Raw genomic sequence first — 22,356 nt, forward strand, 5'->3', positions numbered from 1 at the left:
TATTAAGATATCTAACCCAATTTTGCTACTCTGACTCTTCATGGTACATAACTGATATCTTTGCAGCCACAGGAAATAGACCGTCCTGCACTGGTTCACGTACAAGAAAGTAATCAAACTCTCTCAAATCCCTGTAAACCGGAGTGTGATTTCACCAACAGATACACACTCTGACTGTGATCTTGCACAAAGTGATTCTTTTGCTGGTAGGAGGATTGCACAAAAGGGATAAATGTCTCTTCCTCTTTCCTTTTGCAGTAATATTTGATGTGGGTGCTTAAAAAAATAAATATATTTTATAGGAATTTTCTAGTTAAGTTTCACCTAACTATTCTTCCTTGAACTGCAGCAAATAAATTTGTTTTCCAGAGCTAAAGACCTCTCTGTTTGATTTTTCACTTCATCCTGAATTATACGTGTCTTCCCTTCTCTTCCCTTGTGTTTTCTGTCTTGCTTCCATAGAACCCCCCAGGTTCATTAAGAAGCTAGAACCTTCAAGAATCATGAAACAAGATGAATCTACAAGATATGAATGTAAAGTAGGAGGGTCTCCAGAAATCAAAGTTTTATGGTATAAGGACGAGACTGAAATTCAAGAGAGCAGTAAATTCAGAATGTCATTCCATGACTCGGTGGCGGTATTGGAAATGCACGCTCTTAGTGTAGAAGACAGCGGAGACTACACATGCGAGGCCCGCAACGCAGCGGGCAGAGCAAGCAGCAGCACCACCTTAAAAGTTAAAGGTCAGCTCCTACCCTTCTTTCATGTTTTTCACGTTAACTTCCTCCTAGTTGTCCTCTCAATTCCCTGTTTGACTCTCCGTCGAGGTTCTAAAAATTTTAAAGGACACAATAGAAAATCGAGTGTAGTGTTCTCTCTCTATGGTGGAATGGAAAACTGATTCTTACTTGTAACTACATAGTTACAGAACACATCCTAATGTTCCTTTTTTCCTAATTTTAGAACCACCCGTTTTCCGCAAAAAGCCTCGTCCCGTTGAGACACTGGAAGGAGCTGATGTTCACCTTGAATGTGAGCTTCAGGGCACCCCCCCGTTTCAAGTTTCTTGGCATAAAGACAAGAGAGAACTTAGGAGTGGCAAGAAGTACAAGATAATGTCTGAGAACTTCCTGACGAGTATTCACATCCTGAGCGTCAGTGCTGCAGACGTTGGGGAATATCAGTGTAAAGCCACGAACGACGTGGGGGGAGACACCTGTGTTGGTTCCATCACTCTGAAAGGTTAGAGTGACTCCATCCTCTTCTGCTTACAGTTTTCCTTCTAACTTTAATACCCTGTTGGCCCCTCAGCTCTTGCCCCATCCTTTACCACTAGCTGTCTTGTACTTTTCCCCTCTCTCCTTTCTAAATCCTTTTATAGTTAGTGCGCATCCCATTTCTAAATCCTACAAATGACCCTTTTAGACAATTTTCCCAGTAGGTTTTGATTGGATTTAGAAAGCTAGAGAGGCCAAGATGTTCGACTCTTTCTGCTTAGTACAAACTCTAATGCATCTCTGCTCCCATTCACCAAAAATGCCTCTTCTTTAAGAAATAGAAACAACACATGATCACCAGTTTGATTCCTAGCATTCATAGCTTTGAGGGAAATACGCATAGCCCCACACATTTTAAATCCCTGATTTTGCCTCTTTTTCATCAGCACCACCAAGATTTGTGAAGAAGCCCAGTGACATTTCTGCCATCGTTGGTGAAGAAGTTCAGCTTCAGGCTGCTATTGAAGGCACTGAGCCCATTTCTGTGGTGTGGTTCAAAGACAAGGGGGAGATGGTCAGAGAAAGTGACAATATATGGATCTCTTATTCAGAAAACATTGCAACCCTCCAGTTTTCAAGAGTGGAAACAGCCAATGCCGGGAAATACACCTGTCAGATCAAAAACGATGCCGGAATGCAAGAGTGCTTCGCCACGGTGTCCATCCTCGGTTAGTGCAGATAGAATGTCATCATGAATAGAAGGCACGCGCTTACCAGTACTCGTGTCTTCTTTAGTTTTTCAATGTGATTTTAACATTTGAAAACAATTTACATCTCGTTCCAGAGCCTGCAGCAATTGTCGAAAAGCCAGAATCCATAAAAGTGACCACGGGAGACACCTGTACCTTGGAGTGCATGGTCACTGGCACACCCGAACTCACTACTAAGTGGTTTAAGGATGCAAAAGAGCTGACAAGTGATAGCAAATACAAAATCAGCTTCTTCAACAAAATATCTGGCCTTAAGATTATTAACGTGGCCCCCAGTGACAGTGGGGTGTACAGTTTTGAGGTGCAAAACCCTGTGGGCAAGGACAGCTGCACAGCCTCAGTTCATGTTTCAGGTTGGTTGGTTGGGCTTTTGTTTCACTGTTATTATAGTATAGTTCCTGGTTTACATACGTGTGTATAAGAAACTCCACATTCTACAGCGTGACATGAGTCTGACATCCTCTGAATCAGCAAAGTCAGAGGTAATAGACCTATAGAGTTAGAAGGAAACCAAGTCCAAAAGTTCTATCCCTTTCTTTTGGAGGAATTTCCACAATTCAGGGTGGTAGGAGTAACACTTAATCCCTGGATAAGGAATAAGGATATGTAGTCTTCTACTGTCACTTATGCTGGAGTAATTCTCCACATAATGATTCACAGCAAAGAGAGACCAAAATTCCTAATAAGTCAACTAGCACGTCTTGTCCACTGATTCTCAAGGCTTTCCATGGTGTGACCCCACTGGGGACTCTGTGATATCCTCACAGAAGAGCCAAATGGATCTAGGCATATTCCATCAAAAAGACAATAATTCTCTCTTCAAATCATTTTATAACTGATGTCCTTGTTTGTTTGATTTTTATCACATTCAGACCGAATTGTGCCTCCTTCATTCACAAGAAAATTGAAAGAGACAAATGGTCTGTCTGGTTCCTCAGTGGTAATGGAGTGTAAAGTCTATGGATCACCTCCAATCTCCGTCTCCTGGTTCCATGAAGGAAACGAGATCAGCAGTGGAAGGAAGTACCAGACCACCCTGACGGATAACACTTGTGCCTTAACTGTGAACATGCTGGAAGACTCGGACACCGGCGACTACACATGTATAGCTACTAATGTGGCTGGTTCTGATGAGTGCAGTGCTCCTTTGACTGTGAGAGGTCAGCTAAAAATAACAGCGAAATAGAATTGCGTTTCATTATTTATTCAACATTTTTGTCATCAGAATTCAAAAGTAGTAAACTTTTTCCGGTATGTGCTTTTTTGTTTAGAACCACCATCTTTTGTTCAGAAACCTGATCCCATGGATGTTTTAACTGGAGCAAATGTAACTTTCACAAGCCTTGTAAAAGGAACACCCCCGTTCAGTGTCAGCTGGTTCAAGGGTAGCAGTGAACTAGTACCAGGGGACAGATGTAATGTGTCTTTGGAGGATTCAGTTGCTGAACTGGAGCTGTTTGATGTAGATACATCACAAAGTGGAGAATATACCTGCATTGTTAGTAATGAAGCTGGCAAAGCTTCTTGTACAACACATCTGTATGTAAAAGGTTTGTTTGACTGCCATTCTGCATTTTTACAATTAATATACATGAAGTAATAGGTGTGCCTGTATCTGTGTGTGTATGTGCTTTATTTCATGTTTTCAATTTGCCTGCTACAGCCCCAGCCAAATTTGTGAAGAAGCTCAATGATTACAGCCTAGAGAAAGGAAAACCCCTGATCCTAGAGGGCACGTATACTGGAACTCTTCCCATTTCAGTTACATGGAAGAAAAATGGCACAAATATAACTCCTTCTCAGAGGTGTCATATAACCACAACTGAAAAATCTGCAATCCTGGAAATCCCAAGCAGCACAGTGGAGGATGCAGGACAGTACAACTGCTACATTGAAAACGCTTCCGGGAAAGACTCCTGTTCAGCACAAATCCTGATATTAGGTGTGTTGTGATTGCACATTCGTATCTTTATATACAAATAACCATCCTGGCATGTCTCCTTCATGACTGGTTATCTCTCTTGGCTGCAGAACCACCATATTTTGTCAAGCAGTTGGAGCCTGTGAAGGTGACCATTGGAGATTCTGCCTCTTTGCAATGCCAACTTGCTGGGACCCCTGAAATTGGGGTGTCCTGGTATAAAGGAGATACGAAATTGAGACCCACGACTACCTACAAAATGCATTTTAGGAACAATGTTGCTACACTGGTTTTCAACCAGGTTGATAGTAATGACAGTGGAGAATATATCTGCAGGGCTGAAAACAGTGTGGGAGAAGTTTCTTCATCAACTTTCCTGACTGTTCAAGGTGATTGCAATATTTTTTAAGTGAATGAATGTGTTTCTTTTGAACAAGATTTAAAATATCTGGCGAGGGTCTTCTTTTTAGGAAAAATCTTCCCAAATGCAAAACTTTCTTCTTAAGTAGTTCTGCCTACAAATTAGCAGTTTCTCTTTTTTGATCACCTTTACAGAGAGATAAAATGACTAATCTTCAGTTGGAAGGATCATGTCATCATTTGTCTCTATAATTAAATCTTTCAGAAAAATGAGTAACCATATTTTTTTAAATTCCACCCATGGGTGTCTCATGCAGATTGCTAGAAAGCAGTCTTAAAAAGTAAGAAAATCTGCTACATGCCAGAGATGTACCTTAAGCCAATCAGTTTCTCTGCTGGCTTACATATTTTTACACCTACCGTGCGTCAGCGTGGCATCAAAGTAAAACTTTTGCTCCAAAAATTTACCTGCTTTTCTTTGAGTCCAAGTTAATTCAGGATATGTGAATACCTCCTGATATTTTTATAGGAATCCCCTTATTTATATAACAATAATTGTGAGAAGACTATTCAGTAAATTCAAAATGTCCAGAAGTATTCATTACTTTAATTCTATTCCTACAGAGGAAAAACTTCCACCGTCGTTTTCTCGACAGTTGAGAGATGTTCAAGAAACGGTCGGGCTGCCAGTTGTTTTTGAGTGTGCTGTCAGTGGATCAGAACCTACCTCGGTGTCTTGGTTTAAAGATGGCAAGCCATTGAAAGACGGCCCCAATGTACAAACATCATTTTTAGATAATGTAGCCACTCTCAATATTTTTCAAACAGATCGGAGTTTTACAGGCCAGTATTCTTGCACAGCTACAAATCCTATAGGTTCTGCTTCTTCCAGTGCCAGACTCATTCTCACAGGTGTGTGGATTCTTAAATTTCTATTTCTGTAGTTAAATTTTTTATAACCAAATTTGAAATTAGAGGAGGATGATTTGTGTGAACTGGGATGGTCAGGTATGGAGCCTGAAACCATGTCTTTCTGCTCTCCTCTCAGAGGGGAAGAACCCGCCCTTCTTTGACATCCCTCTTGCCCCTGTGGATGCTGTGGTGGGAGACAGTGCGGACTTTGAGTGCCATGTGACTGGGACACAACCAATAAAGGTCACCTGGGCCAAAGACAACAGACAGATCCAAAGTGGCGGAAACTATCAGATTAGTTATCTGGAAAACAGTGCCCACCTGACAATCCTGAAAGTAGACAAAGGAGACTCTGGACAGTATACGTGCTATGCTGTCAATGAAGTGGGAGAGGACTCCTGCATGGCTCAGCTCAATATAAAAGGTATCTTTGTATATCACATCCTAAGGGTGCGGTTTTATTAGGACAGATGAAATTTAGCACATTTTTAAACCACTGACATAAAAATGTTTCAGAAGAAATAAGTTTCTCTAGAGAAAAGGTGATCTTTTAAAATCTGTATTTCTCTAAGTTTTTATATATCCTACATAACCCTAAGACCACTCCTTCCCCCGCTTTTTTCTTTTTTTTTTTTAACAAATATCTGGTTCTGTAAATGACCATAAGTTATTCTTATCATCCATCCCATAAATCAGAGAACAGTTTAAAATAAGCTTGTGAAAATAAAAGAAAAAAACCCCACAATATTGTAAATCAACTATATGCCACTGTAAAATAAAAAAATTGTTTTAATTTAAAAATAAAATAAGCTTGTGGAAAGAGGCCAAAATGTTTAGGAACATTACACTGATATGGTGTATTCAGTTGGTCAGCATTGACTTTGAACTTAAAATATGACTTTTCTTTCTTGAAAAGCCTCCTATTAGTAACCTACTTCTGGATTCCACTTCATATATCCTTGAACTTTCTTACAGAGCGGCTAATTCCACCAACTTTCACTAAAAAACTCTCGGAGACAGTAGAAGAAACAGAAAGGAACTCTTTCAAACTCGAGGGCCGTGTTGCTGGTTCCCAGCCTATTTCTGTCGCTTGGTACAAAAATAACGTAGAGATCCATCCAACGTCTAACTGTGAAATCACATTCAAGAATAACACACTTCTGCTGCAAGTCAAGAAGGCAAGCATGGACGACGCTGGTTTGTACACGTGCAAAGTGTGGAATGATGCAGGCTCTGCTCTGTGTACATCTTCAGTCGTCATCAAAGGTAAGTCACCTTCAGAGCCCCTGGCATGATGTGTTTTTCTTTACTGCCTTATTAGACAGCCATGTGTGTTTCTTCTGACATCTCGACCAAGTAAGTTATAACAGATGTGAATATATATTATTTAATTGGCTTGCCACAATTCCACATATGTTTACTAAAAAATATACATTAGTTGTAATTTAATTATGTGGCCCAGGAAAGTAGGTGTCATATAATAAATGGACTGTACCTTAGCTTGTAAATCACATCTCGAAATTCTCTCAGGTAGTTAGAAGTCTAAGTCTACTTTGAAATTCATACATAAGTGACATATAAATTTTTATGAGGCACATTTGTTTTGAAATTTTTAAAAATTTTCATCATTGAATATTGCATTACCTTTGCTTATTATGAGTTCTATCACATTCTGAAACATTCTCTTTTCTAAGGATATTTCTAAAGGATTATTGTCTGACATATATTGCCCAAAGCTTTTAGCCTATAAATGAATATTAACCTCATACAAAAGTGTAAAATTTGCTCAGAAAGAAAAAAAAATGGGTGGAAAGATGTTGCATATCATTATGAATACACAGTCATAGCTTGAGGCAAAGAAATAGACTGTATTGTTTAAGGAGATCTTCTCAATCTGATCCTCTAACCATAATGGCTTCATCCATATAACTTTTCTTTCTTTTTTTTTTCTTAACATCTTTATTGGAGTATAATTGCTTTACAATGGTGTGTTAGTTTCTGCTGTATAACAAAGTGAATCAGCTATACACATATATATATATCCTCATATCTCCTCCCTCTTGTGTCTCCCTCCCACCCTCCCTATCCCAACCCTCTAGGTGGTCACAAAGCACTGAGCTGACCTCCCTGTGCTATGTAGCTGCTTCCCACTAGCTACCTATTTTACATTTGGTAGTGTATATATGTCCATGCCACTCTCTCACTTCGTCCCAGCTTACCCTTCTCCCTCCCCGTGTCCTCAAGTCCATTCTCTATGTCTGCGTCTTTATTCCCGTCCTGCCCCTAGGTTTGTCAGAACTTTGTTTTTTTTTAGATTCCATATATATGTATTAGCATATGGTATTTGTTTTTCTCTTTCTGACTTACTTCACTCTGTATGACAGTCTCTAGGTCCATCCACCTCACTACAAATAACTCAATTTCGTTTCTTTTTATGGCTGAGTAATATTCCATTGTATATATGTGCCACATCTTCTTTATCCATTCATCTGTCGATGGACACTTAGGTTGCTTCCATGTCCTGGCTATAGTAAATAATGCTGCAATGAACATTTTGGTACATGACTCTTTTTGAATTATGGTTTTCTCAGGGTATATGCCCAGAAGTGGGATTGCTGGGTCGTATGGTAGTTTTATTTTTAGCTTTTTAAGGAACCTCCATACTGTTCTCCATAGTGGCTGTATCAATTTACATTCCCACCGACAGTACAAGAGGGTTCCCTTTTCTCCACACCCTCTCCAGCATTTATTGTTTGTAGATTTTTTGATGATGGCCATTCTGACTGGTGTGAGGTGATACCTCACTGTAGTTTTGATTTGCATTTCTCTAATGATTAGTGATGTTGAGCATCCTTTCATGTGTTTGTTGGCAATCTGTATATCTTCTTTGGAGAAATATCTATTTAGGTCTTCTGCCCATTTGTGGATTGGGTTGTTTGTGTTTTTGTTATTGAGCTGCATGAGCTGCTTGTAAATTTTGGAGATTAATCCTTTGTCAGTTGGTTCATTTACAAATATTTTCTCCCATTCTGAGGGTTGTCTTTTCATCTTGTTTATGTTTTCCTTTGCTGTGCAAAAGCTTTTAAGTTTCATTAGGTCCCATTTGTTTCATCCATATAATGAGACAGTTCATCAAAATCACTTTACAGTCTAACTTCCTTGAACAACTGGGAGTTAATTACAAACTCTGATGATCTAGCTGGCCATGTCAGGGTGCACAGACAGTAGGTTAATATCATCAATAGATTAATATTACTAATAAGCTAATGTCATTGAGTTAACTTTTTATAATTCTAATTTCATCACTCACTTAATAGTACTTAAATGCGTTTGATTTTTAAAACATTTAGTTAAATGAAGAATGAATGCTTAACCATTCATGATGGTTTTACATTGAGTAGATAAATACTTTCTATAGAATTCTGAGGCTTTTTATCCATAGAGTTTAAAAATGAATAGATATCAGAAGTTTTCATCTTTGCAATCATGAATATTGCTTATTTTCCTTATATGTAGGTCTCAGAACCATTCAATAAAATCATTACATAACACCAAGCTATACATGGCCTTCCCATGATGTTACTGATATCTTCTTCACGGGTTTTCATTTGAGCACTGAGCTTCAACGCCTCATTCCTTTGGGCAAAGGTTGGATTTTAAATGCTACTGTAGCTGCATATAATAGCTACAGATGATCATAAGAGAAAATCACGTATTAACATGTGGGCTCATGGTTACTCAAATGTTGGCTTTCTTTCCCAGAGGGTAGCAAACATTGTATATCATGAGCAGAGTTCTCCAACAGGCCCTTCGTTTTTAGGGTTCAGTGAAAATACAGCTGCATGCAGGTTTGAGAGAATCAACGGTGTGCTATATGACATCGAAATTTATAGGAACGGCCAGTGCAGTGTTTGCAGTGCCTAATGTTTGCAAAACACAGATGCTTGGGTAACTCATGGGCAGCATGGCATCTGTTCTTTGCTTGTTTTTAAACCTTTTTCTATTTATAAAATCCAACACATGTAACTATTGCTTTCAGAGACAAAGGCACATGATTCAGTTCTATTATAGCAACCAGTGCTACCTGTTAGAGGCAAAACTTGTTTCTTTTCTGGAGTTTAATATTTTTTTGTTTTTATGTTCCTCATGAAAATCCCTTTCTAATTCTAGCACCTAAGAAGCCACCTGTGTTTGATCAGCACCCTACTCCAGTAACAGTTAGTGAAGGAGAATTCGTGCAGCTTAGCTGCCACGTCCAGGGATCAGAACCGATCAGGATCCAGTGGTTGAAGGCTGGCAGGGAAATAAAGCCCTCAGACAGATGCAGCTTCAGCTTTGCTAATGGGACTGCTGTGCTGGAACTCAAGGATGTGTCTAAAGCAGATGCGGGAGATTATGTGTGCAAAGCTTCAAACGTGGCTGGAAGTGACACTTGCAAATCAAAAGTGACCATTAAAGGTACAGACACCTCAAAACTATTATTTGGATTAAGTCAACTGCTTGTGTTTATTTGCTTATTTGCTTATTACAGTTTAAGTAAGAATGGAATTAGATTTTTAGAATTATCAGTTACTGCTCATTTGCAATTTATAGTCTCCTTATTATAATTGAAATATTAGGTGATTTAGTGGCAATAATTTCCACACAAATTTTCTGAAAGTACCCCAAGTTCACCATCACACTTCTTGACCTTTTTTTCACCATATCCAAAAGGATGTAACTAAGTGGAGTTCCAAAAATGATCCTGTAATAATGTGACATAAGGTAGCCTGATATCATATCCCTAAAGGAAATCTATATGATAAAACCAAGTTGAGAAATATAAAACTTGATGCGATTAATGTGATTGCAGTTCAATCTGCATGTAATAGCTACAACTAGTTATAAATGTCTATGAAACTGCTTTGTCTTCTATAGTCCACTCTCATATAGAGTGTGTAATATTTGTAACATTGCCATATTCTTAAAGCCTGTTTTTCAAAGGAAATTATTTATTACAATTTGAAGGTAATTGTGGTTTTTTTAAAAAACATATAAACGTGTTGTTTTAGACAAACCAGCTGCCGTCCCAGCAGCTAAGAAAGCAGCAGTAGATGGAAAACTCTTCTTCATATCAGAACCTCAGAGTATGAGAGTTGTAGAAAGTAAGTACTTCATGAAAATTACATCTTCATCTGTCTTGTACATTTTACTGCTGATTTCATTTCAGAAAAACTGGTTTTGGAAAATTAAATTTTTATTGATTTGTTTTCATTGTTCCTTAGAAACCACTGCAATATTCATTGCGAAAGTTGGAGGTGATCCAGTTCCAAATGTTAAGTGGACAAAAGGGAAGTGGAGACAACTGAGCCAAGGAGGTCGAATTTTTATCCACCAGAAAGATGGTGAAGCAAAGCTGGAGATCAGAGGCACCACAAAAACCGATTCTGGATTATACCGATGTGTCGCATTTAACAAGCATGGTGAAATTGAAAGTAATGTTAATCTACAGGTGGATGAAAGGAAGCAACAAGAGAAAATTGAAGGAGATCTTAGAGCAATGCTGAAAAAGTAAGTTCAATAAAGTACCATGCACGGTAGTGTTCCATTCATGGACCATCCCCTCCAAGATTCAGATTGTGAAAGAACATTAGCATATAGACATTTTAACAGAAACAGCTAAGCGAATACACAGTATTAGTGGAAGTTAGTGGTGCATTAACATCAGTTTCTGAATAATCTTGAGAAAATTTTGAGAATGAGGCGAATTTTTATTAAAATTTTGAACAAAGGAAATGGCCTGTAGAGAAACCTGTGTGTCTAGGCATGAAATTTTTGTTTCTATGTGTAATTTCTCTTGCTCTGAATGGCTTTCTAGATCAACCATTTTAAACATTTTCCATAATTGCCAATAATTTCAAAACCAATTATGTTTGAACATCACTGTTAATCAATTAATCAACATTTAATTTCTACATATTTTCCTCATGATATATGTATTCTTTATTGATGCTTTCCATGGCTATTATTATTTTTCCTTATAATTCTTTCATTAGCCTCTTTTGTTGTAAAGCTTACAAAAATATTTTTGTTATCCTTTCTTAAACTCTTTGATCAAAATTCCATACTTTGTGACTATAGTCTGATCTTAATCCACTCCACCTCCAAACCCACAATTTTGTTTGTTTGTTTCACAGTTAACATGGTAAAATTAGTAGTTCTTAAATAAAGGACACAAAACTATTCCTTTGTGGAAAAAATTTTATTACATTTATAATCTTTGAATGATGATAGACAATTCAAAATAAGTAGAAGACAGGTGATTCACGTTTATTTCTTATTTCATTTAGGACTCCAGCCTTAAAGAAAGGAGCTGGGGAAGAAGAGGAAATTGATATCCTGGAACTTCTCAAAAATATTGATCCAAAAGAATATGAAAAATATGCCCGCATGTATGGAATCACTGACTTCCGGGGTCTTCTTCAAGCATTTGAAATGCTAAAGCAAAGTCAAGTAGAAGAGACACATAGATTGGTATGATCTTTTATATATAGTATCATCTTTAAAAATTCACACTTGAAACGTCTAACATACGCCTTTTGAGTTTCCAGAACCCTACAGTTGTATAAGATAGTTAATATAACCTAAGCAGCATCAAAAATGGAGGTTAAATATAATCATTCGTCCTCTAATTCAAATTTTATTCCATATGTAATACTTATGCTTTTTTTTCCTCCCTAGGAAATTGAGGAAATAGAGAAGTCAGAGAAGGAAGAAAAGGAATTTGAGGAACTTGTATCATTTATTCAGCAAAGGCTGTCACAGACAGAGGTAAAATGAATTATGCTGATCACAAAATGAAGAAATTATTATTGGGAATTACAAGGGAAGGAGTGACTAATGCATTTTAATTCTTTATTCTCCTAGCCTGTCACTTTGATCAAGGACATTGAAAATCAGACAGTTTTGAAAGATAATGATGCTGTGTTTGAAATTGACATTAAGATTAATTATCCAGAAATCAAGCTTTCATGGTACAAAGGGACTGAAAAACTGGAACCCAGTGATAAATTTGAAATAAGCATTGATGGTGATCAACATACCCTCAGAGTCAAAAACTGTCAACTTAAAGATCAGGGCAATTATAGATTGGTGTGTGGTCCACACATCGCTAGTGCTAAACTAACTGTAATTGGTAAGGAAAAAGAGTTTTATTATTTAAAAAAAAACTTGTGAGATGAATTTACTACTGAGTACATCACATGTGATATCGTACAAAATGTATATTGTATCATACCCACAGAGCCTGCCTGGGAACGGCATCTTCAGGATGTTACTTTGAAAGAAGGCCAGACTTGTACCATGACTTGCCAGTTTTCTGTGCCAAATGTAAAATCCGAATGGTTCAGAAATGGCAGAATCCTTAAACCCCAAGGTAGATATAAAACAGAAGTGGAGCACAAAGTCCATAAGCTGATCATTGCAGATGTTCGAGCAGAGGACCAGGGTCAGTACACCTGCAAATACGAAGACCTTGAAACTTCAGCAGAGCTCAGAATTGAAGGTGGGTGAAAGACTGTGGCTGGAGTTATCACAGCATCGGTCAGTGGCAAATGTTGTGCAGGACCCCTGCAACCCTGCCATCACATGTATCTTAAAGCGCTTGTGTGGTCTCATTTCCCAACAGACATACTCATAGCATTCACTCACGTCTCAAAATCCATTTGAAATCAAAACGGAAGTATTCACGTAAGTGCCGATTCTGCTGCATAGTTCTTTTTGACCTGAAGTAGATTTCAGTCTAAACCATGACTTGACTTTCTAACACTTATTTCTGTTAAATTTCATAATTATGCTAAATTCAGTAATTTTTTTACAATTCTGTTAAATGCCATAATTCTCACATCTATGATTTTGAATTCTAGAAATAAATCTTAGAAAGGACCAGATTTCATGCCTATTATCTTGAGGATCTTGGCTAGGAGCTGACATTTTGTTTACAGGAATCAACTTGACTCTATCTGTATGAAACTTTATAGATAAAATTAACAACATATGTGATGTGTTGATGTGTTAGCAGCTATTTTTCAAAAATTATTGTTTCATAGGAAGATCATATTCCAACCTCCGAATCTCTGAAATGAAGTGGAATGCTAGGACTTAGGAGCAACAATATTTACTTCCTAAAGACCTAAACCTTTAGACTGCATTCAGCAACATTTGGCTCTAATCATGGGCTCTACTTCCAGGCGTTGCCATTTATAGCTGTTGAAATAACTATGTGACTTATTTACATAAGCATTTCAACATCTCTGACTTGCTTTATAGTGGATATCAAGGCCTGGTTGTATTTTAAAGTTAAGCAATGTTAAATCTCTTTTCATTTAAAGGATCCAGTTGAAACCACTTATCATTTTTTAAATAATTGCCTCCTTTTATACGATCCTTCAAAGAAAAGCTCACCAGAGCACATATGACATCTAAGCTATTCATGATACTGCAGTACGTTGAATCCCAGCCTCCCAGATAAAATTTTGCAGAGGGACCTCCACGCCAGCCTATTCTCTTGCTACATACCCTGCCATTCCCAGTGGGTGGACTTCATGCCTGCCCACGGGTGCTTGCAAAGCAGGTTTCAGAACTCTTCAAAATGAATCCTTTGAAATTTAGAAGTGCAGATTTCCTACTGAGTTTGAAATTATTTTTACAGGGAAAGTTATACAAGCCAAAAAATAAACAATTCTAGATCCTGAATAGCAGAATTATTTTACAGAGGAAAGAAAGAATTTCAAAGGGGAATGAGAAGTATACAGTAAAAATTTAAGTTTATGTTCCCTTTATTTTGAAGCCCCCATTTCACTAACATTTTTAAAGTTTAAATATTACTTTTGGGTTATAAGCACGCTTGACTATTGCCTTCATGTAGATATTGTAAGGACTTTCAGGGATTTCTTTAAACTTTCCCACATTGATCCTGTAGGAATACACTTAAGTGTTGGGATAATTTTTTGTTACTGATGCGAAGAAGTGCACTTTCTTCTTGTTTTATCTTTTCAGCCTTTTTCTGCTATTTTCCAATCGGATAAAAAGATAAGAGACTTTAAACATCTGTGGGGAAAGCACAGTGAAAGAAATTCCTCCCCAAACAATCTAAATTTGAACTCTTTTTGTACTTAAACAGCTGAACCAATTCAGTTTACGAAGCGCATACAGAACATTGTGGTGAGTGAGCATCAGTCTGCCACCTTCGAGTGCGAAGTGTCCTTCGATGACGCCATTGTAACGTGGTACAAAGGACCAACAGAACTGACCGAGAGCCAGAAATACAACTTCAGGAATGACGGTCGCTGCCATTATATGACCATCCACAACGTGACCCCAGATGACGAAGGTAACTTAATTGACAGTGTCCCTGTGACTATATAATTTCAACTTTGCCTGTTTTATTTATTTCTACTCTAGTTTACGCTTATACTCTGTAGTTCTATCTAGATTACTTTTTTTAGGAAAGAGAAATATAAATAAATACTATATTTAAATAAAGAAGCATTATTTACAAACATATCAGAAAGCAAACATTTCACGATTTTTTCCTTAGGTGTCTATTCAGTAATTGCTCGACTGGAGCCCAGAGGTGAAGCAAGAAGTACAGCAGAGCTGTACTTAACAACCAAAGGTCAGAAAACACCACATTCAAATCACAGTGCAATCTTGGAAACAAAGTAGCCTGCCAAGACAATTCTAAATTTTAAAAAATATCATTTTTTTTTTCTTTTGCAGAAATCAAACTTGAGATGAAGCCTCCTGGTAAGTTAAAAAAAAAAAAATCAATCCTTACAATACATTCAGTGTAATTTTGTAAATGATAGAAGCCAAACTAACATGTCTAAAAATATTATTTCTTTTTTTCAGTAAAATATTATTCAGTAAAATTATTTTCAGTAAAATAATACCAATGTTAGGCTTTGTGAGTTTGGGAAATTAGAGATAATGAGGTCACATTCAGCTGATATCTAGGATCAAGTTTGGCCGTAGAACAAATTTTCACAGGGAATAAATTTGCATGTGTGTCTGCCTACAAAAGAATCTTAATATCTTTGTTTCTATATGTTAAATTCTGCTGTTGGAAATGCCTGACAATCAAACACATCTTAGTTGTCTAATAAATATCTGTGTTTTCAGTCTCTCGGTGCTTATCATTGTTAAATGTCCCTTTTCAGATATTCCTGACTCCAGAGTTCCAATTCCAACCATGCCTATCAGAGCAGTACCTCCAGAAGGTAAGATCCAGCACCATGACCCCTGGACTTGAAGCTGCAGTATCCTACCACTAGGAAGTTACCAATGCCAAACCATAGCATACAGCAAGAACAAATTCTTTCTCATCATATTCTTCACTGTGTAATTAAAAATCAAAGCAAAAGAGTAGTTACAATTTTAAATAGATGCTAATTTTGTTTGTTCTGATTGTTGAATTTCTGCTATAACACCTTTGAAGTACTGAAAGAAATGCATGAGACTTTTCATCATATTTCACACAAAATAAGAAACCAAACTATGTTACTTATGATGACATTTATTTTCTTCAGAAATTCCTCATACAGTGGTTCCTCCCATCCCCCTGTTGCTACCATCACCTGAAGAAAAGAAACCACCAGCAAAACGTATTGAAGGTATTATATGTTATCTACCTAAATGTCAAAATATAGAACTATTACAGACCTGGAAAATGTTGTTTAATGCAACATGTTGGCCCTCTAGTGGTCAGCAGTTTGAATTGCCTTTCAAAATGTAAATTATATGCTCTTAAGTATTAACTAAATATGTAAGACGTGTGCCTTAAAGTCTGAAAATCATCAGAAAAAAAAACAAATATGATGCTTAATATTAAAATATTTTATTTTAAAGGAATCACTTAAGCATTAATGGCAAACTGATTTCACATTTCATATTTTCCTAACTACTACATAAAGCAATAAAATAATACAGTCAAATTCTAGTGAAGCTTATAGAAATAAAAAATACTAGTGTATAGTCAGATTTAAAATTATAGATTGTGTTTTTTCCCAGTTACACTGTTAACTACGCTAAAATTCACTATTTTGTTATAAAAATATGATTTAGAATATCTTTGATTTTTTTTTTTTAAGCTAAGGAAAGAGCTCTGCAATAAACTCATGAGTGAGCCAGGAAATTGTCCTTCTCAGATATTTCAGTAGATAAACTGTACCATTTGTGCCCCCAAACTGCTCAACTAATCAGTCAACAGACTGCCTGGGACTTTCTAGAGTTCCGGGGAGTTCAAAATTGCTGTCAGAATTCTCCCAGCATCATCAGGAAAAAATTCTGCATGTCAAAGTCACATTTTTCGAAAGCCAAGCCACCATTACTGTAGTAGTTTCCATGGTTTGACATGCTAGTTCCCTAATATCTACTACAATTGGTGTCAAAAGCTTGAGCTAGTTTTCAGCCAGCCTCAGGGGAAATTCAGTTAAAAAAAAACAAAAAGCACTTCCAGTTTTATGACTACTACAATCTCAATAACAAAGAAAAGCATTTTTATAATTTATATGAACATAATTAACTATATTTCACCTACTTATGATAGCAAAAATGAATAAGAATCAAAAATCATAAAATAGATTTCCACTTATATTTGTTGTCAGAAATAATAATTTATCTTAATGAATGATTTATGATTTGAGTGTTAGTGTCAACATGACTTAAGTTTGAGTGCCCACTGGGAAACTTGAGAAATTAAATCATATTTTAAAAATTCAAATACTAGGAGCCATAATCAAGTTACGATCAGGGGCCAGGATCAAGGTATAATGTCAGAAATGACAAAACTTCCGCAATATAGCATAGGTGGGACTTTAATTTTACTAATTCACTTGTTAATTCTTTTTCCTGAAAACTATAACGTGTTCTTACCTAAGTGAAATGAAGATGAAAAGCTGTACCTCTGCTATTTTTGATATCACTTGGGTCTACTCTAGATGTTTGAAAACTTTAAGCAGGCATAAAATCAGTGAAGATGTAAGATCACCCTTCATATTCTATCTCCCTCCAAAAAAATGGTTCTGCTTTGTAGTCCAAGATCTTTCTGAAACAGATATCTTGCAATAATGTGCAGAATCTCTTGTTACCATCAAAACATATTTAAAAAAATATTTCAGGACTTACCTTGTGGTGCAGTGGTTAAGAATCTGCCTGCCAATGCAGGGGACACGGGTTCAATCCCTGGTCCTGGAAGATCCCACATACTGCGGAGCAATTATGCCCGTGCGCTACAACTACTGAGCCCGCGGGCCTAGAGCCCGTGCTCCTCAATAGGAGAAGCCACTGCAAGGAGAAGCCCAAGCACCACAACTAGAGAAAGGCTTTGCACAGCAATGAAGACCCAATGCAGCCAAAAATAAATAAATTAAATTAATTTAAAAAATTTTTCAATAAACCTCCCAGTTTCATGAAAATATTTTAGTAAAATTTACATCTGACATCTCATTTTTTAGTGACCAAAAAAGCTGTGAAGAAAGATGCTAAAAAAGTTGTCGCAAAGCCCAAAGAAGAGGCACCACCACCTAAAGGTATTATAATTAATCAAAATTCAGTCTTACTGCTTTTCTCTTGGTTAAAAAATTTAAATCCCAAATAGTGGAGGATAGAGGAAGGTTAAGAGTGTGAATTCACAAAATGGTACCTCTTCCTTTACTCACACTCACCCTCTTCTTTGATTCAGTCCTCACTTTCTCTCTCAACTTTCTTTCTTTTCCCCTTTTTTTCCTCCTCTATCCTCCTGTGCCTATGTCTACCCATGGCACCCAATGGCAACACCAGAGAGTTCTCATTATCTCTGGATAGTGATTTAAAGAAGGTACTGCCCTCTGGTCCAACAGCTGGTCTTGATCAAGTCACACCAACAGAAGTCAGACCAACAGAAGGTCACTAATTTTAAGTGGCCACTCCAGCCCAACTCAGCACCCTTCCTGGTTCACCTGAGCTAAATGTCAATACTCGCAGGGAAAAATAAAACACTTTTTGCAGGGGGATCAATTTAGTTACTTTAAATTTTTATTATATCCTGGAAAATTTTTAGGAAAAAGATGGGATAACTAAATTTAAGCAAATAATTTTATCCATCTGGCTAAGATTAAAGTACAGCAACCTCCTAAAAAAAGGAGAATCCAGGAGCATAGGGCACGATTCACTGAGACTTTTTTTTTGTGGTCATTTGTGAGATGTTATAGAATAAGAAGAATCTCAAAAAAGCATGGCTATTTCCCAAACTTTATTGTTAATCACTGAAAAAATTAAACATGCATTATTTTTAGCATCAGACATACCAAATATTCTCTTTATGTTTCATGTTAATTTAAATTGTTTTAAATCAACATAAAGTAGAATAAAATATCAGCCTTCCTGCATTTTCGTTAACATGGCATTGCGTAGCATTTTTGGTGAGCTAAATTTGGATCTTATAAAAGCATTTTATATATGGGTAGTAGTCACAGATCATACAAATGGCTAACAAGGGTATACAGGATTAGTAAGCATTAAAAAACTTATAGTCTAAAGATAAACATGTATTTTATGTTTTCAAAGTTCCAGAGGTTGCCAAGAAGCCTCCACCTCCTACTGCCTTAATTCCAGCAGAAGGTAAATGAAATATTTTATTCTATTTATTTCTGAGATTTGCATCTCTGCGTTGTATTCTTATTTTATGTATTAGGCTTCCAACTTATTATAAAGTTGTAGAGTCTCCTCTGCTACAGTAAAATTAGCAGTGGAAATGATGGCTACTTCATACTGGTCGAATTCCAGGAAAGAAAAACCCAGGCAAACGTTTATGCAGCCTCAGTGCAGTGGACTCAGGGAAGGAAATGGTGAGGGCTAGAAAGAGAGGGGATCCCTTATTGTTTCAACTGTAGCTAACACAAATGTTAAGGATCATATGAATAATGTTAGCCTTAATATTTTTAAAGTTGTCATATGAAAGCAACTAATTGATTTGGTTACATGACTTTAAATATTGTCTTTATCAAATTGACTAAAAAGTTATATTCGATAGTCAAAAATATAGCTTTAAAATTAGTACTGTTTTTGAAAGAATAGTTTGGAATTTAAGTAACTACAGAAATATTAGAAATAAATTCTACAAAATGATCAAATATTAAGATATTCCATGGGGAAAAAAAAACTAAGGGTTTTACAAACTGGAGCTCCCATGAAACAATGGAAGATGTGTTCATTTGATAATATTTACTGAATGCCATTTTGTTCACACCAGAAAAATCCTCAGGTTAAGAGTAGAGTGTCTCTTGACCCTGCTGACTGTGTTCCATAATCAACAAAAATTTAAACAGAACCAACACAAAGAAAACGTAAATGATCAATATAAGGCTGAGATCTCAGATACTGATATTGCTTGACTACATAGACTTTCATTTCGTGAAGTAATTGTATGGATATAATTAACATGCTAATATTATCTTTTTAAATTAATTAATTTATTTATTTTAGCTCCTGAAGTGATTGATGTATCCTCCAAGGCTGAAGAAGTGAAAATAATGACCATAACCAGAAAGAAAGAGGTTCAGAAAGAAAAAGAAGCTGTGTATGAGAAAAAGCAAGCAGTCTACGAGGAGAAGAAAGTTTACATAGAATCTTTGGAAGAACCTTATGACGAACTAGAGGTAGAACCATACACGGAGCCATATGAAGAGCCTTACTATGAGGAACCGGATGAAGAGTATGAAGAGACCCAGGTAGAAGCTAAAAGGGAAGTTCATGAGGAATGGGAAGAAGATTTTGAAGAAGGGCAAGAATACTATGAAAGGGAAGAAGGTTATGAGGAAGGGGAGGAAGAGTGGGAGGAGACTTACCAAGAAAGAGAAGTCATCCAAGTTCAAAAGGAGGCTTATGAAGGTATGTATTAATTGAGTGACTTTTTTCTCTTTTCCTCATTTTTTGCTCAGTTCTTTATATTTTCAAGGTTATTAACCTGATGTGCAATGGGTATGAAATAGATGAAATGACGATTTCCATTTTTTAAAGTTAGAAATCTTTAGAATCTTTAAAAGCATCATTGTCTTCAGAGTTACTTTCATGCTTTGATATTGTAAGTTGAATCATTTAATCGTATTACTAAGACTGAATTCCAAGTGCTCTTTTCTAATGCAGAGGTTCAAGTTTTAGTTTCACTGCCTCACTGCATCTCTGCTTGATCCTGCTTTTAAATCCAGCATGAGTAATCCTGTTAGCAATAAAGATCCCAAATACAATAATTTACACATTTGTATATGATTCTTAACTTATATCATTTGCCAATTGATACAGTCTATTAGAACTTAACCTATTCAAGCATCCCTTATTACTGTGTTTTTGTTAAAGAATCACATGAGAGGAAAATTCCAGCAAAAGTACCGGAAAAGAAAGAAGTACCACCTCCTAAAGGTATGTAATTGGAATTATTTAAATAGATCACATCATCGATGTCATTATCATGGCTTGCTGGGCAAAAATGTATGAATCACCAGTTCAATCCAATAGGCACAACTTCTTCTGGAAGCTTCATTGTATCAGTGATTTTTTTTCTAAGAATATCTACCTACTTCATTTAATTCAAACGTAAAATGATGATAAAAAGATTGTTGTGGTAAATATAAAAAATAACGAAAATACTTGAAGTACAGAGGCTTGTACTTAAAGTTCACTGCAACAAACTTGTCTCTCTTTAAAAATTGAGAGAAAAAGAGACAGACTATTTTAATAGAAATTCTAAAAGTACTGCAATTTTTTTAAAATGCTTGCAGTTGTAAAGAAGCCCATAGTTGAAAAAATTGAAAAGACTTCTCGAAGAATGGAAGAAGTTCAAGTCACCAAAGGTATTATCATTTAAAACATTTCTCGTACCATGTACACAAGTAATTGTTTACTGATATATAGTCACATGTTATTTATATAGTCATCTAAACTAAGATATTTTAAAATTTTGTGCAAAGCAGTATTCTTCACAATACAAATATATTTGTACATATTTTTAAGTACCCGAAGTTTCAAAGAAGATTGTTCCACAAAAACCTTCTCGGACTCCAGTGCAGGAAGAAGTTATTGAAGTGAAAGGTATACATCTTTGTTTTTCAGCTACAAGTTTTAAACATTTTTATTTATGTGTATGAATATGTATACATATATTACTGAACAACTCACAAATCTGAAATCACCAAAATAAAGACATATTATATATATTATATACATTTTATGCTGCACATTTTTATAATTTAAGTAAATAATAACATTATCTTTGTTTTTAGTATCACTTTAAAATTACATAATTTTTTTTAATTAAAGAAGGATTTGTGTTTAATCAGTAGTCTTCTAACTTTATTGTGCCATGCATTCCATTCCATATAATATCCCTCATCCCCTCATTTATATGAATAAACCCTAATGGATTTGGGAAAGCACCACATCACGTGTGAAGAAGTTGTGTCTATTTGATTCCCATTTAATAATGTTTGATAAAGGCTGCCTGGATTGTTTGTCCCTATAGATCAAAACATGATTTGTTTTCTTGTCAATACTGAATTTGTTCTCAAGCTATCATATTAACCCACTAATTCTGTGTCTAAACAAGCCATGTATTTGATCTGATGTCTTGAACTGGAAAAAGAAATACTAATGTGAAATACTCTCTTTAAAGTACCTGCTGTACATACAAAGAAGATGGTTACTTCAGAAGAAAAGATGTTCTTTGCTTCTCACACAGAGGAGGAAGAAGTGTCAGTCACAGGTATAAGGCAAATTTGAATACGGGGCTCAAATGGAAGGGCTTCAGATGGATTTTTATCCCTCTTCTTATCTAATTCATGATTATGTAGATATCTCTGTCTCCTTGTGAATATTTGTCATCTTCTTCATTTCACATTTGTCTGTTTTAATTTGTATTTCAATATGCTTTGTAAATTGCAATACCACCCATAGTATGGCATGCCAGGAACTAAAATGTACATTTTTTAAAGTCCCTGAGGTACAAAAGAAAACTGTTACCGAAGAGAAAATTCACGTTGCTGTTTCCAAAAAGATTGAGCCTCCACCTAAAGGTATTAGTGATTTATTCTAAGTTTAAAATCTTTCAAAAGTTCCAAAGTAAATATCTGAATATGTTAATATTAAATAATAAATTTAGTCGCA

The 22,356-nt window shown here is 36.1% G+C and overlaps 1 protein-coding gene across 5 annotated transcripts in view; it reads left to right on the forward strand.

Annotated features, from left to right (window-relative positions):
• The window catches only part of TTN (titin), a 281,676-nt gene that overhangs the window by 97,489 nt on the left and 161,831 nt on the right, over nucleotides 1–22,356 (forward strand). For 4 of the 5 annotated variants that reach the window (XM_082658166.1, XM_082658171.1, XM_082658170.1 and 1 more), the window contains exons 85-115: nucleotides 463–744; nucleotides 965–1,243; nucleotides 1,665–1,946; nucleotides 2,063–2,341; nucleotides 2,861–3,148; nucleotides 3,260–3,538; nucleotides 3,652–3,930; nucleotides 4,020–4,298; nucleotides 4,894–5,181; nucleotides 5,318–5,605; nucleotides 6,157–6,447; nucleotides 9,352–9,639; nucleotides 10,233–10,325; nucleotides 10,446–10,731; nucleotides 11,511–11,694; nucleotides 11,902–11,991; nucleotides 12,088–12,355; nucleotides 12,464–12,724; nucleotides 14,342–14,551; nucleotides 14,759–14,836; nucleotides 14,941–14,967; nucleotides 15,381–15,440; nucleotides 15,750–15,833; nucleotides 17,676–17,750; nucleotides 18,766–18,819; nucleotides 19,684–20,088; nucleotides 20,554–20,616; nucleotides 20,976–21,047; nucleotides 21,208–21,285; nucleotides 21,866–21,955; nucleotides 22,185–22,265. In XM_082658166.1, the coding sequence (XP_082514292.1) occupies nucleotides 463–744; nucleotides 965–1,243; nucleotides 1,665–1,946; nucleotides 2,063–2,341; nucleotides 2,861–3,148; nucleotides 3,260–3,538; nucleotides 3,652–3,930; nucleotides 4,020–4,298; nucleotides 4,894–5,181; nucleotides 5,318–5,605; nucleotides 6,157–6,447; nucleotides 9,352–9,639; nucleotides 10,233–10,325; nucleotides 10,446–10,731; nucleotides 11,511–11,694; nucleotides 11,902–11,991; nucleotides 12,088–12,355; nucleotides 12,464–12,724; nucleotides 14,342–14,551; nucleotides 14,759–14,836; nucleotides 14,941–14,967; nucleotides 15,381–15,440; nucleotides 15,750–15,833; nucleotides 17,676–17,750; nucleotides 18,766–18,819; nucleotides 19,684–20,088; nucleotides 20,554–20,616; nucleotides 20,976–21,047; nucleotides 21,208–21,285; nucleotides 21,866–21,955; nucleotides 22,185–22,265 (5,961 nt within the window). The remainder of the gene's footprint in view (nucleotides 1–462; nucleotides 745–964; nucleotides 1,244–1,664; nucleotides 1,947–2,062; nucleotides 2,342–2,860; nucleotides 3,149–3,259; nucleotides 3,539–3,651; nucleotides 3,931–4,019; nucleotides 4,299–4,893; nucleotides 5,182–5,317; nucleotides 5,606–6,156; nucleotides 6,448–9,351; nucleotides 9,640–10,232; nucleotides 10,326–10,445; nucleotides 10,732–11,510; nucleotides 11,695–11,901; nucleotides 11,992–12,087; nucleotides 12,356–12,463; nucleotides 12,725–14,341; nucleotides 14,552–14,758; nucleotides 14,837–14,940; nucleotides 14,968–15,380; nucleotides 15,441–15,749; nucleotides 15,834–17,675; nucleotides 17,751–18,765; nucleotides 18,820–19,683; nucleotides 20,089–20,553; nucleotides 20,617–20,975; nucleotides 21,048–21,207; nucleotides 21,286–21,865; nucleotides 21,956–22,184; nucleotides 22,266–22,356) is intronic. The other variant, XM_082658167.1, reaches the window with a different exon arrangement.

The sequence above is a fragment of the Grampus griseus genome (genome assembly GCF_964374135.1).
Source record: "Grampus griseus genome assembly, chromosome: 7".
Taxonomy (NCBI): domain Eukaryota; kingdom Metazoa; phylum Chordata; class Mammalia; order Artiodactyla; family Delphinidae; genus Grampus; species Grampus griseus.